At 36.4% G+C, this 14,965-nt stretch overlaps 1 protein-coding gene across 1 annotated transcript in view; it reads left to right on the plus strand.

The window, feature by feature from the left end:
- Positions 1-14,965, plus strand: part of SNX4 (sorting nexin 4) — a 69,948-nt gene that overhangs the window by 52,273 nt on the left and 2,710 nt on the right. Inside the window, exons 9-13 of the mRNA XM_041763523.1 lie at positions 2,827-2,892; positions 6,172-6,261; positions 7,530-7,629; positions 9,666-9,811; positions 11,492-11,606. Coding sequence (XP_041619457.1) covers positions 2,827-2,892; positions 6,172-6,261; positions 7,530-7,629; positions 9,666-9,811; positions 11,492-11,606 — 517 coding nt within the window. The remainder of the gene's footprint in view (positions 1-2,826; positions 2,893-6,171; positions 6,262-7,529; positions 7,630-9,665; positions 9,812-11,491; positions 11,607-14,965) is intronic.

Here is a 14,965-nt window from a genome sequence, read left to right on the forward strand (position 1 = left end):
TTGATGTTAAGTCAACTACCCTTTAATAGTTCCTTGTATGTTAGTGATTTCCTCCTCTCCCCAATAAACTGGTTAACGTTTTCTATTTCCAATCCTAGACATAACCTTGAACCCCAGATTAGAATCTTTTTTTTAGGGCAGCCCGAGTAGCTCAGCGGTTTAGCGCCGCCTTCAGCCCAGGGCCTGATCCTGGAGACTCGGGATGGAGTCCCATGTCGGGCTCTCTGCGTGAAGCCTGCTTCTCCCTCTGCCTGTGTCTGTGTCTCTCGTGAATAAATAAAATCCTTCAAAAAAAAAAAAAAAGCATCTTTTTTTTAGCAGTGCTTCCTAAATTTTAATGGGCATACCGATCACCTGGAGAACTATCTTGAGCTATATATATTGAATTTTAGGTGATAGAGGTATGTAAAATGAATATTTTGATGCAGTAGATCTGGAATCGTTTCTGTGATCCTGCATTTCTTTTTCTTTTATTTCTTAAAGATTTTATTTATTTGTTTGTTTATTGAGAGAGAGAGAGAGAGAGAGAGAGAGAGAGAAGTAGACTCCTCGCTGAGCAGGAAGCCTGAGTTGGGGCTCAGTCCCAGGATTCTGGGATCATGACCTGAGTTAAAGGCAGATGCTTGACCAGTGGAGCCACCCAGGCACCCCTGTGATCCTGCATTTCTAATGAAATCTTAGGTGATGCTATTGCTAGATCACAGTTTGAGTAGCAGAGGGTTAGGGCTATATGTACCTTGAGGGGAGAGGCCTTGTGCTGATACACAGAATCCAGTACATGTTTCCCTCTTCACATTTGTTAATTCACTTATTGTTTTCATTTTACCTACAAGCTATAAATATGTATTTATTAGGCATAAATTACTTACTAGGCATACATATGTGATAAAGTGTAAGTTCTGTCTTCCTTGAACTAGTTTTTAGTCTTGTTTGGTAAACAAAGGAATTTGATTATGTTGGCCTTGAGTTGATAGTGCATAGTAAGGTGTTTAAAGATTAATTAGATGAATGAAGTACTTGTGGGATATCCAGTAGACATTTGATCTGGACTATTCTTAGTTCTTTTTTATTTTCTCTTTTTTTTAGAGGGAGGTAGGGACAGGGAAAGGGACAGAGCAAGAGGGAGAGAGAGAATCTTACGTAACCTACAGTTACATTAACTGTGCTGCATTTCATATTTGGCTAGTTATATTTGTCATCTGCCAAAACCCATAGGCTCCTTTTTCATGTGAATAACAGGGCTTTGGATATATTGAATTTGAGATGACAGAGGTATATAAAAACAGAGTTGTCCTGTAAGCATTATAAATGTGGCTTTAGTAAAAAAAAAAAAAAAAAAAAAAGTTGCTATTACTGTCTTGAGAATAGTTACAAACATAAGGAAAGAAAATTATTAGAGGGAGCCTTACCTGTTTTGTTATTTAATCATAACCATAATATTGTGCATAGGTGATTTATGTTTGTTTTGCTTTGACAGCACTAAAAATCATGTGAGATTTTCTTCATTCTAACACTATAAGTATATAATCTGGTATTTCAGCAACAAAAATGTGTTTAAACACTACATATTAACAAAATAGTGTTTAAATTTTTTTCTTTGATATGGTACAATTGAAGAGGCTTATGTAATTTTTAGGTAGGAGGAAAATTACAAATAATTGCCTGCAATACTAGGAAATGGTATAAAAAAATTGAGTTGCCATATGAAACAATGTTAGAATAAATTGTTTTAATAATATGGGAAAACACTGAGTGGAAAAAAGCATGATACAAAATTGCATATCATATGATCTCAGCCAATTAAAATGAGTAAATAAAAAGACTGTAAGGAAATATATCAAATTATGTAACTTCTTGGGATATGGGATATAGATTTATTTTTTTTAGTTTACTATAATATACATAATTAACTCCCCAAAAAGAATTTCTTTGAGAAGCATTCCATAGAAATAACAACAAGAGGTGCCTGGCTGGCTCTGTTGCTAGAACATGTGACTCTTGATCTTGGGGTTGGTTGTGAGTTCAAACCCCACGTTTGGTATAGAGATTACTTAAAAACTTAAAAAAAGGCAAAAATCTTGGGATTCCCTGGGTGGCTCAGCAGTTTAGAGCCTGCCTTTGGCCCAGGGCATGATCCTGGAGATCCGGGATCAAGTCCCTCATCAGGCTCCCTGCATGGAACCTGTTTCTCCTTCTGCCTGTGTCTCTGCGCCTGCCTCTCTCTCTCTCTCTCTCTCTCTCTCTCTGTCTCTCAGGAATAAATAAATAAAATCTTAAAAAAAAAATCTTAAAGAAATGACAACAAAATGATCTGTGGTTTTAGTAGACTTTCTCATCTATTTTAGTGCTACTGAAGCTTTACTGCGTACCTAAAGTTTCTGGACAATTGTTTTTTTTTTTTTTTTTTGTTAGCTGAAATGCATTCATCAGAATCATCCATGGAACTTTAGAAAGTATACATACCCCCAGAGATTCTGATTAAGTAGATCAAGAGCAAGATTAGCATGCATAGTTTCTTAAAACTCTACAATTGACTTAAACAGGCACCCTAGCTGAGAAAGTTGTCTATAAGCAGAAGCTGTTTTTGTGTGATACTTTGCACTTAGCAGCAGCAGATAGCAGTTTTTGAAATAACAATTTAAAGCTTTCACCTGCATTTAGTTGTTAGACTTAAGGGGAAAGCAACATATTTGGGTCACAGAAAATAAATCCAAATCCAGTATTGTCTAAAAGCTAGCTAGAAAGAAAAAACCTTATGAAATATTCCATTTAATAATATTCCATATCTAATTCATGGTTTGTTTGGTTTTATCTTTTTTTCCCTAGTGAGTGGAGTGCCATAGAAAAAGAAATGGGGGATGGACTGCAGAGTGCTGGTCACCATATGGATGTGTAAGTACCTAGAGCATTTAAGGTAAAACCCAAGGTAAAGTTTAGTGGTGAAATGTTAGTGATTCTTTTGTTTTTATCAAGTTCGCTGACTTTACATTATACGCTGTGTATCCAGATCTGACTTACACAAGTTTATTTCAGGAATGCAAAGTTAATTTAAAACATTAAAAAATCAGTCCGATTCATATATTAGTAGAATAAAGAAGAAAACATGCATATTTATCTCAATACATGTAGAAAAACATTTGAACATCCACTCATAATAAAAATTCTCATCAAACTAGGAATAAAAGGAATTTCTTCAGTTTAAAACTTAAAGCTACTATTGTACCTAATAGTGAAATTTTGAAAACTTATAGATAATATTGTACTTAATAGTGAAATACTGATGCTTTTTCCTAAGATCAATGAGGAAGACAAGGTTGTCTGCTCTTACCACTGCTAGTAAACATTGTACTGGAGGTCCTAGTTAGGCAAGAAAGAGGCAAGAAAATCAAATAAGAGGCATAAATCTTAGGAAGAATTAAAAATATCTTTTTTTTGTAGTTAACAGGATCTTTTACATGGAAAATCATAAAGAATCGGCCAAAAATATTATAGAACTAACAACTGAATTATTTTTTTTAAGATTTTATTTATTTATTCATGATAGACACACACACAGAGAGAGAGAGAGAGAGAGAGAGAGAGAGGCAGAGACACAGGCAGAGGGAGCAGCAGGCTCCACGCAGGGAGCCCGACGTGGGACTCCATCCCAGGTCTCCAGGATCATGCCCCATGCCGAAGGCAGGCGCTTAAACCGCTGAGCCACCCAGACTGCCCCTAACAACTGAATTTAACAGGGATGCGGAATACAAGATCAATATATAAAAACAAGTTTTTATATACTAGCAACAATAATTGGAAAATGAAAATTGGAAAACAATACTTTTTATAATAGCATCAAAACAAAATATTACGGATTAATTTCATGAAAGATGTGAAATACCTCTACACTGAAGACTTAATATATAAATAACATCGGGTTCCCTGCATGGAGCCTGCTTCTCCTCCCTCAGCCTGTGCCGCTGCCACTATCTCTGTCTCTCATGAAAAAATAAATCTTTAAAAAAAACTGCTACTGAGAGAAAGTTTTAAAGACCTAAATAAATGGAGAGAATAAATATATGTGTTCATGGGTTGGAAGACTCAGTAGTGTTAATATGTTCATTCTTCCCAAACTGCAGTCCCAATCAAAATTCTGATAACTTTTTAAAGGAATTGGTATACTAATTCTAAAACTTACGTGGAAATTTAAAGGACTTAGAGTAGCCAAAACAGTCTTGAAGAAGAACAAACCTGGAATATCTTACCTGATTTCAAGACTTACTATAAAGGTACAATTATCAAGATAGGTATTGACATAAAGGGAAGCAGATCAATGGAACAGAATAAAGTCCCAAAATAGACTGGCATTTAAATAGTACATTTCGGGGTGCCTGGGTGGCTCAGTCCAGTTAAGTGTCTGCCTTTGGCTTATGTCATGATCCCAGGGTCCTGGGATTGAGCTCTGCATCGTGCTCCCTGCTCAGTGGGGAGCCTGCTTCTCTGTCTTCCTCCTGCTCATACTCTCTCCTCTCTTTCTCTCTCAAATAAATAATTTTTTTTTTTTAAATAGTGCATTTTAAGAAATGGGTTCTGGAATTATCTACATGGGAAAAAAAAAGCCTAGAGCTATATCTCATATGTTACTAAAAACTAATGCAATTTAGGGGCACCTGGGTGGCTTAGTCTGTTAAGTGCCTGCCTTTGGTTCAGGTCATGATCCTGGGATCTGTCCCTGCACTGGGCTTTCTGCTTAGAGAGCCCGCTTCTCCCTCTCCCCCATCTCTCTGTCGTTCCACCTACTGTGTGCTCGCTCTTTCTCTCTGTGTCAAATAAATAAAAATAAAATCTTAAAAAAAAAAACTAATGCAATTTGAATCATATACATAAGTATAAAAGCTAAAAGTATAGCTTTTAATAGAAAATACATGAGAATGTTGTTGCAACCTTCAAATTAGTAAAGATTTCTTAAAGAGAACATGAAAAGAAAAAAAATTTTAAGTGATAAATTGTTCTTTATCAAAATTAAACATTTTGCTTATCAAAAGATAAGAACTCCTGGGGAGTTAGTGTTAGAGAAGATGAAGCAGGTCTGGAGACATAGGGTATATTTTCTTTTCTTCCCATGCTAACAAATGAGAATTAATTTGAAAAAAAAAAAGTAAAAAAAAAAAAAAAAGAAAAGAAAAAAAAGTTGCCTATTATACCATACAGAAGTAGCACATGATATAACCCATGTCCTTAAGGAATTTATAATATGATTGAAGAAATAAAACCAACTCGCGAGACATTTGATAAAATTTAGGTTCTGAATTGTTGATAAAAGATCGGAAGGTGGGGGGGACCTCGGTAGCTCAGTTGGTTAAGTGGCTGACTCTGGCTCAGGTCATGATCCGGGGATCGAGACCTGAGCCCTCCCTGCACAGCAAGGAGTCTGCTTCTCCCTTTCCCTCTGTCCCTCACCCCCACTCATGGGAGTGTGCGTGCTCTCTCTTTCTCAAATAAATAAACTATCTTTAAAAAATAAAAGATTAAAAGTGGAGTGATGACTAAGGACTTAAGTAGTCTGGGAAGATTTCCTAGAGGTGCTGAGATATGTCCTTGTAAGATTTGGAGAGGTAGGGTGGAGAGCTGCACTTTTCTGTACAAGGAAGGACTCAGTCAAGTCCAGGAACGAGAATGGGATGATAATGAGGGGTTTGTCTGTGTCAAAACAGAAGTTGCTATTGGAAATTAGTATAAAATAAGACTAAAGTTTTTTGTAATCTTCTTTACTCTATTTTTCCTTTTTGTAGCTTTTGGCATTACTGTATATAGTTGCTGCCAGGAACATTTGAGCACCAATTATACTAAACTCTTATTTTTTCTACAGGTTTTGTAGCCCTTTCATAAAATACCTTTGAACAAAAGATAGTATAGTCTTAGGTGCTTCTTAAGCTGCCTGTAAGAAGGACCTTTTTTTGTTTGTTTTTTATTTCCAAGCCATTGCTGATTAAAACATTTTGGTAAAATTCAGTAAAATTTTTATGATAATTAAACATTGCCATGAATGTTTCTGAATGCTATTCTCACTTTGTGTACTTTTGTTACTGATGGGTAGCAAATGGTCTGTGGACCACATTTTGAATAGCGCTTCTTCTGATCATTAATACTTTGTATTGTGATAAAAGTTTGTGTGCATCGTTTTTTAAATAGGTATGCATCTTCTATAGATGATATTTTGGAAGATGAAGAACATTATGCAGATCAGTTAAAGGAGTATCTGTTTTATGCAGAAGCATTGCGGTAAGTATGGTAAATGTTCAGATGCAGCCCTGTGGCTGGTCACCACTCTCTTCATACATTTCCAGAAAGTAAAGATAGTAAGGTGGTTTTTGAGTGAATTCACCCCCCAGGTATTGAATGAGGTCTCGTTGTATTCCTCTGTATTGCAGAGTGCTAGGCATAGATATTTAAAGCAAGCCCTGTTTGGGGCATCTGGGTGGTCATGATCTTGGGGTTCTGGGATTGAGCCTCCCTCCTTCAAGCTCAATGGGGTGTCTGTCTTTCCCTCTCCCCCTGCTTCTCCCTCTGCTTGTTCTCTCTCTGTCTCTCTAATAAATAAATAAGATCTTAAAAAAAAAAAAAAGACAACCCTGTTCTTGAAACATAATTTTGATAAACCTCGTCAGTCTCCAGGTCTGTCTGTATGTTGTTCTTTCTACTTTTTTAAGTTTGAAGATTGATTGCAAAATACAGATTGAGTGTATGTAGCCCTGTCACTAGGCAATATGTTGCCATTTTTATTCTGTGGTTTTTTCCACATCTGCTTATCCTCTTAAGGTTGTATTCGTTCTTAATATCAGCACTTTGTCTTCTCTTTTTATGGTATCCTACGGAGCCAAACATTCTCTGGTACACAGTTCTATTTAAGAAGAAATCAGTATACTTTTTCTGCCCAATTTTGAAAAATGAATAATTTTCTTGGAATAGATGGCTTTTGGTCACAGCCACTTTGGTTATTTTCCTGTCACTTTTAAAAGCAATGTAAGAATTCTGTTAGTACAGCAGAGTACCTGTTTTCCTTTAGCTGTTTAGTAACTGGTGTAAAAACATCCACACATTGTTAGCCTTGTTCATTCTCTGAGTAGTCAGGAGTTTCACCAAGGTATTTTCAAGTTACCAAGCAAAAGAAAGTTGCTGAATACAGTGGATTCTATATAGTTCTTTTTTCTTAAAGATTTTATTTATGTATGAGACACACACACACACACACACACAGGCAGAGGGAGAAGCAGGCTCCATGCAGGGAGCCTGATGTGGGACTCGATCCCGGGTCTCCAGGATCACGCCCTGGGCCAAAGGCAGACCCTCAACCATTGAGCCACCCAGGCATCATGCTAGATTTAATTTTTATATTGGGCTACTACATTTTAAACCTGAAAATCCTGTGTACACAAGTTCTCAGCCTGTTAAGACATTGTGAATCCTACCCCTTTGTCCCTAATTTTTTTTTTTAATATGTTAAAAGAGAAACCACAAAAATTAAATGGCAGCACTTTTTTTCATCCTAGGGCTGTATGCAGGAAACATGAGCTTATGCAGTATGACTTGGAGATGGCTGCTCAGGACTTAGCATCCAAAAAGCAGCAATGTGAGGAACTGGCAACAGGGGTAAGTGTTTCCATTTAGGTCTCAGTGCATATCATTGCAGCAAGCCATACAAGGAGTGAGTTGCAGCTGTAATACTCAAGATGCCTGTAGCTTTTATAGGGTAATAATTTATAATTCTTTGGGTTGTGATCTTTATATAAAAAGACATAGGCCAGTAAACATCATATTATATAGCATTGGAAGAAATTCTACCGAGGCACCTGGCTGGCTCAGTCGGTGGTACTTGTGACTCGACTTTGGGGTTGTGAGTTTGAGCCCCACATGGGGTGTACAGATTACTTAAAAATAAAATCTTAAAGCAAAACAATTCTGCCAACATTGCTCTATGTAGTAAAATGTCTTTTCATTTATGTTAAGTCCAGATGAAAAAACATTCTTTGTGATTGAAATAATGACCTTTGTCAGGTTTAATTTTACAAAGTATATGATAAAAATTTTGGCTTACTTTGAAAAGCCTTACCCAGTTAGAATCAGTGCAACTCTCCTAAAAAGGAGCTTTTGGTATACCGTGAATCCTTGTGAAGAAAATTCTGTATCTATGGTATGAACCTTAGATTGTTTTTATAATCAGCCTTCTACTGTCCAACCACTTTATTGGAATAAAGTAGCTATTATAGTAAGAATATACAATCTGGAAATAATGAAATAGTGACAGTGCCACCATTTATCAGTCACTTCATAGTTAACAAGTATTTTGGTATGCCTAAAAAGTCACAGATACATGTGGGAAAAGACCATTGACCACAAAACATGTATGCACTAGGCTTGATTTATTTTTAGAGCTCGGGAAATTTCCAGGCCATTTTCAAAGAGCATGGTTCTCTACTCCTACATGTGAAGGGAAAAATGTTTCTCTCAGTAAACTCTAGAGAGTGAGGAAGTGTAAGGCAGTGATGCTGGAGGCTTCCTTCCAAGGGAAAGCATCCTATTTTATTGAATGATACTCAAGTTTCAGTGTGTGTTATGCAGATTTTAATGTTTTTTTTTGTTTATTTTAGTTTGGTCTATTTCCTTTGTGACCTGTTGAATTTTACCTATTTTAATGTTGTAGAGAAATTTCAAAAAATATGACCTCTAAAGAAATAACTTGCCTAGTAACTTCACCCAGAAGTTTTCCATTTGGTTAAGAAGTTTGGTTAGAATTTCTTTTTTCTTTTTGACTATTCTATTTTTCTATTGACTATTTGACTATTATTCCAGTGTTAGTAATCATTTTTAGGAGCCCCCTGGTTTTAAGACTTACAATGCTTCTATTTGAGGTAGGGGGGAAATGGCAAAAGTTTTCTGTTACCTTAAAAAAAAAAAGTTTAATCGTGGTTTAAATATACATAACAAAATTGGTCATCTTAACCATTTTTAACCTGTTTTTTTTCTTTTCCTTCTTCTGTTTATGAATATATGTATCTATCCATCTATGTTGATTTTAAGTAATTTCTACACCCAGTGTTGGGTCCGAATTCACAACCTCGAGATCAAGTCACATGCTCTACCAACTGAGCCAGCCAGGTGTTCCTACTTTTCTGTTTAAAAAATAATCTTTGCTCTTACGATTTCAGACTTACAAAATCGTGGGAAAAAAATTTAGTACAACTATTGAATTTACATTGATATAAATTAAGAGCAATTTTTTGAGGGCGTAGGTTAATGAATGGTTATACTAAAGGTCATCTTAACCATTTTGAAGGGTACAGTTCAGTAGTACATACATTCATGTTGTTGTGCGACCAACCTACAGAACTCTCTTCATCTTGAAAACGGAAACTGTACCATTAGATGTCAGCTCTGTCCCTTCCCTCCTGCCCTTGGCAATCACCATTCTACTGTCTGTCTTTCTGACTTGAGAAAGCGTAAATTAAGTAGAATCATATCATATTTGTTTTTTTGTGACTTTCTTATTTCCACTTAGTATAATGTTCTCAGGTTCATCCTTGTGGCTTGTGTCAGAATGCCCCTCCTTTTTCAGGCTGAATAATATTTCTTTGTGTGTATGTGCCATATTTTATTTATCCATTCACCTGCTTCTGTTTCCTTTTTAGACTGTGAGAACATTTTCTCTGAAGGGAATGACCACCAAGCTCTTTGGTCAAGAAACTCCAGAGCAGAGAGAAGCCAGAATAAAGGTACTAGAAGAACAAATAAATGAAGGAGAACAGCAGTTAAAGTCTAAAAATCTGGAAGGCAGGTAAAAATGCTGAGATGTTGAACAAAGCTACACATATGTACTACATGGCAGATTGTTTTTTAATACCATTTCCCATCTTCATTAACATTTTTGCATTGTAGCCTATTCTCCTAGGGCTTTTTTTTTTTTAAGGTTTTATTTTTAAGGAATCCGTAGACCCAGTGTGGGGCCCGAACTTAAATCCGTGGTATCAAGAGTCACAGGCTCCACTGACTAAGCCAGCCTGGAACCCCTCTATTGGTTCTTCTAAAACATAGTGATTGAGGGACACCTGAGTGATGCAGTTAAACATCAGATTCGTGGTTTCATCTCAGGTCATGATATTGTGGTTGTGGGATTGAGCACCATCAGGCTCTGCACTGAGTGCAGATTTTGCTTCTGAGTCTCTCTCTCTCTCTCTCTCTCTCAAATCAGTCAATTTTTAAAATAAAATATAGTCGGGCAGCCTGGGTGGCTCAGCGGTTGAGCATCTGCGTTCAGCCCAGGGTGTGATCCTGGAGTCCCGGGATTGAGTCCCACGTCGGGCTCCCTGCATGGAGCCTGCTTCTCCCTTTGCCTGTGTCTCTGCCTCTCTCTGTCTGTGTCTCTCGTGAATATAATTAATTGTTTATTTATTAATAAATTATTATAATAAAATCTTAAAACAAAATAAAATAAATATAGTGATTGAATCCTAAGAAATTTCAATTATTAAAAATCATGTTATATAAAAACAGTTTTCGTATGGGGGGGAAGAGTAAGAAGAAAGAATTTTAACTTTATAATACTATTTTCCTGCGCTTCTGATTTCTGTCCTTTGCACATTCCCTTCGCCCTTTCTTCATCACCTGACGAAAGCCTGATCATTCTTCATTGCCCAGCTCTTGTGCTACTTCCTCTGTGAGGCTTACTTCTAGTCTTGCACTTGATTCATGCTACAAGAGCATGGGGTAGTTTTGTTGTGGGTGGTGGCTTGTTCTCTGTGACTGTCCCTGGCTAACCCAAGAGCCCTTCCAAGTCAGTGCTGGGTCTTTTCATCTTTGTCTCAACATCTTGCATTGGGCTTGGCATGTAATTGTTCCATAAACATTTCTGAATTTAGAAATTCACTGTTTGGCTTATTTTTCTTATTGTTGTTTTTTATCTGATAATGAGTAGGTCAAGGCAGACCAAGAATGTTTCACTGGTTTTGAGGAATTTTGTTATGTTTTAGAGCTGCTGGCACCAAATAAGTAGAAGTAAACTTTTATGAATGAAATTAAAAAGACAAATGCCTCTCAGAATTTTTAAAGCTCTAGTTGTCATTTAAAGCGGATGTATAATAATAGTGATACATAATCCGTGTTGTCAAAAAGTATATTTTCCAGTGACCCTTGGAAGGCAACTTCACATGGCATCTGTTGGGCTTGTGAGCCGGTTCAGAGAGCCATCGACAGCTGTTTTATAGGAATAATTTGAAGCCGGGATTCTTGTGGCAAAAATATTATTAAAATGTAGATGAATAATATGACTGTCTCTCTGCTTCTTCTTGTGGTATAATTGTTAGGAAGGGAAAAATAGAACTATCTTATACAGACAATAGCTTTTTCCTTCATATAGATAAATAAAAGCCAATGCAAATGAGAACTGGTTATTAGAATTTATAATATATAGTCCTCTTAATTTGAATAAGAGTAATAGTAATTATGCATTTTATTTCAGAGAATTTGTGAAAAATGCTTGGGCTGATATTGAACGCTTCAAAGAACAAAAGAACCATGATTTAAAGGAAGCCCTCATAAGCTATGCAGTCATGCAGATCAGTATGTGCAAAAAGGTACGTGAAGGTACAAGTATATTCAAAAGTGCTTACAAATTCCTTTAAAACTGATTTCTCTTATTTGAACCAGAGTGTTTATTTTTGTTTTAGAACCCATTCTCAAAAAAAAAAAAAAAAATTCTCCCCCATCCTTTGGAATATTTTCTGGTTTCTTTTTTTTTTTTTTTTTTTTTTTTAATTTTCTGGTTTCTTAACTTTGAAAGAATATTACAACCAGAATGTTAATTACTAAGTCTTCATTCACCTAACGTTCCAAATTTGTATGCCCTGTTTATTGTATCTTGTATTTGAAAATACATACCAACAACATTACTTAAATTATATGATGTTCTTGGACGGGGCATAAGATACTGTCCTAACAGTGATATGTAGTACTTTGATTGGAAAATACCTTAAACGTTGTTTGGGGAAAATGTGGTTATGATATGGTTTGTTGCCATCGTAAGTCTTTTTCATATGACTGATACCCGTAGTAGACGATAAGAACATGGAGGCTTATCCTGTTTCAATATGTGTTTTGATAATGCTGAAATCTTTAAAATGCTGATGTAAGAACAAAATATAAAACATTCCTTCTTGGGGCCCCTACATGGCTCATTCAGTTAAGTGTCTGCCCTCAGCTTAGGTTGTCATGATCCCTGGGGTTTTGGGATCGAGTCCTGAGGCAGGTTCCCTGCTCAATGGGGTGTCTGCTTCTCCCTCTTCCTCTGCCTCCCCCCTTTGTGTGCTCACGTGCACTCTCGCTCTTGCTCTCTCTCTCTCTCTCTCTCTGATGAACCAATCAATCAATCGATAATTAAATCTTTTTCTAATTCCTTTTTTATGACCCACGATCTGCCTGTATGTCTGTCCGTTAGTACCAGTGCTTTACATACATCTAGCACTTCACAACTTACCAAGAGATTTAACATGCATTATCTCAGTAAATCATATATAGCAAGATTATTTCTTACAGTTATGAAGACCTTCTTAGAGGGAAAAATCATACTCCTATAAATAATCTGTGATTTAATTCAACCAAAATGTGTGTTTACTGGTTAGGCACCATCACTTCCCTAGCCCTTTCCACTTGGTATCACCAGCAATAGCATAGCGAACAAAGATATTTTAAGATGTAAATACTAGACTCTAGCATTGGTCATGTGGGCTCCTTTTATGTTGGGCAAATTCATATTTATGCCTCAGTTAAAGTGTTGTAAGTTACTTCACGTAGTGGATCTTTGGAGTTAGTTAAGAGAAGTTAAAATCATGACTGATCCGTCTGTACTTGCTGACAGGTGAGTATAATTGTAGCAGCTTAATAGTGGTTTTTTTTTTTTTTAAAGATTTTATTTACTTATTTATTTGAGAGATCAAGTGAGTGTGCAAGCAGGGAGGGGAAAAGCAGAGGGGGAGAGAGAGAATCCCAGGCCAACTCCACGCTGAGCACAGAGCCTGACATGTGACTTGATCCCATGACCCTGACATCATGAACTGAGCCAAAGTCAAGAGTTGGATGCTTAACTGTGCCACCCAAGTGCCCCCATATTTTTTCTTTGGAGAGGGAGAGAGAGCACAGGGGAGGAGGGAATCTTAAGCAGACAGCATGCTCAGTGCTAAGCCCGACCGTGGGGCTCAATCTCACTACCCGAGATCATGACCTGAGGCAGAATCAAGTGTCGGACGCCTAACCGACTGAGCCACCCAGAGCCCTGCAACTTGATAATGTTTTTATCTGTTACTGTCTTCCTGCCAACTCCTGCTGCCTCCCTGATTCACAGATTGCTCCACATTTTGTCTTTTTTTCTAACCTACCTTTTTTAATCTCAGGAGGTCTGAAAGATCAGATAAGACAAGTTTTTTTTAGAGTTGTTTTTGTTTTGTTTTTATAAAAGACTCTTATATAAGCCCCTGGTGATCTTCTGTTTGCTACTTTTCCAAAGTAGAATGTAGTGGCTCAAAGAACTATTCTCCCCACTTTACTTAGGGTAGGATGGTTGAGAGTGCTAGAAATTGATTTCTGAATAAAAAAAAAACCGTTGTAGGTGTATTTGGATATACTGTTGGATGTCTTGTTTGTCTCCTCGTGTCCTAAGATAACCATGGTAAACCATACTTCACTCACATGAGATTAGAAAAATGTGTATACCTTACTTCCCAAAAACAATACTATAAAGTTTCATCATGTTTATTCTTTTCCTTAAGTTGAAAAGATTTTTATATTTGAAAATCTGCAGTATTCTTCTTTTTGTTATTTTTTAGAAACTTAAAATTAAGTACAAGAAGATAAGATTATTAGTTTTTCTCAGAATAATGTGGGTATCTATATTCTGTTTATTTTACTTGCATATTAACTTTTAAAATATGCCATACTTTGTTATAATGTCAGCTATCCAAAGTGGTAATTGAATATAATCAAATGGCTGTATTGTAGTAGTAGTAAACCAAAACATATTTTATATAAAAAGTATTATTATCAGCACTTAAAAGTCAGGATCACTTCTAAGTTATTTTCATCAACCTTTTTGATAGTGACTTTCTAATTTGTTGAATCAAGGAGGACTGAGGCTTTTAAGAAATACTTGATTGATTTTTAAGCTATTTTATCTTTTTAAATTTTAAAAATTATCACATGGAAAAAGATATTCTGTGGAAATGGGAAGAAAACTCAGGGTGGCAGTACTTATATCAAAAAAGAACACTATATAATGTTAAAGGGGTCAATCCAACAAGAGGAAATAACAATTTTAAGTATTTACCCAACACTGGAACACTGAAATACATAAAGTAAATATTAACAGATGTAAAGGGAGAAATTGATGGTAATACAATAGTAGTAGGAGATTTTAACACCCCACTTAATCAAAGGATAGATGATTGAGGCAGAAAATTAAGGAAACAGTATCTTTGAGTGACACATTGGCCCCAGATATATATAGAACATTCCATCTAAAAACAACAGAATACACATTCTTTCCAAGTGCACATGGAACATTCTCCAGGATAGATTGATCACACATTAGGCCACAAAATAAGCACAATAAAATTTAAGAAGACTGAAATGAGGGGATCCCTGGGTGGTGCAGCGGTTTGGCGCCTACCTTTGGCCCAGGGCGAGATCCTGGAGACCCGGGATCGAATCCCATGTCGGGCTCCCGGTGCATGGAGCCTGCTTCTCCCTCTGCCTATGTCTCTGCCTCTCTCTCTCTCTCTCTGACTATCATAAATAAAATAAAAAATAATAAAAAGAAAAAGAAGACTGAAATGATACCATTTTTTTCTGACCACAATTGTGTGAAACGAGAAATCAATCACAAGAAGAAAACTGGAAAAACACAAAACAGGTGGAGGCTAAACAGCATGTCACCAAACCTCCA

Source organism: Vulpes lagopus, chromosome 1 (assembly GCF_018345385.1).
Source record: "Vulpes lagopus strain Blue_001 chromosome 1, ASM1834538v1, whole genome shotgun sequence".
Lineage (NCBI taxonomy): Eukaryota > Metazoa > Chordata > Mammalia > Carnivora > Canidae > Vulpes > Vulpes lagopus.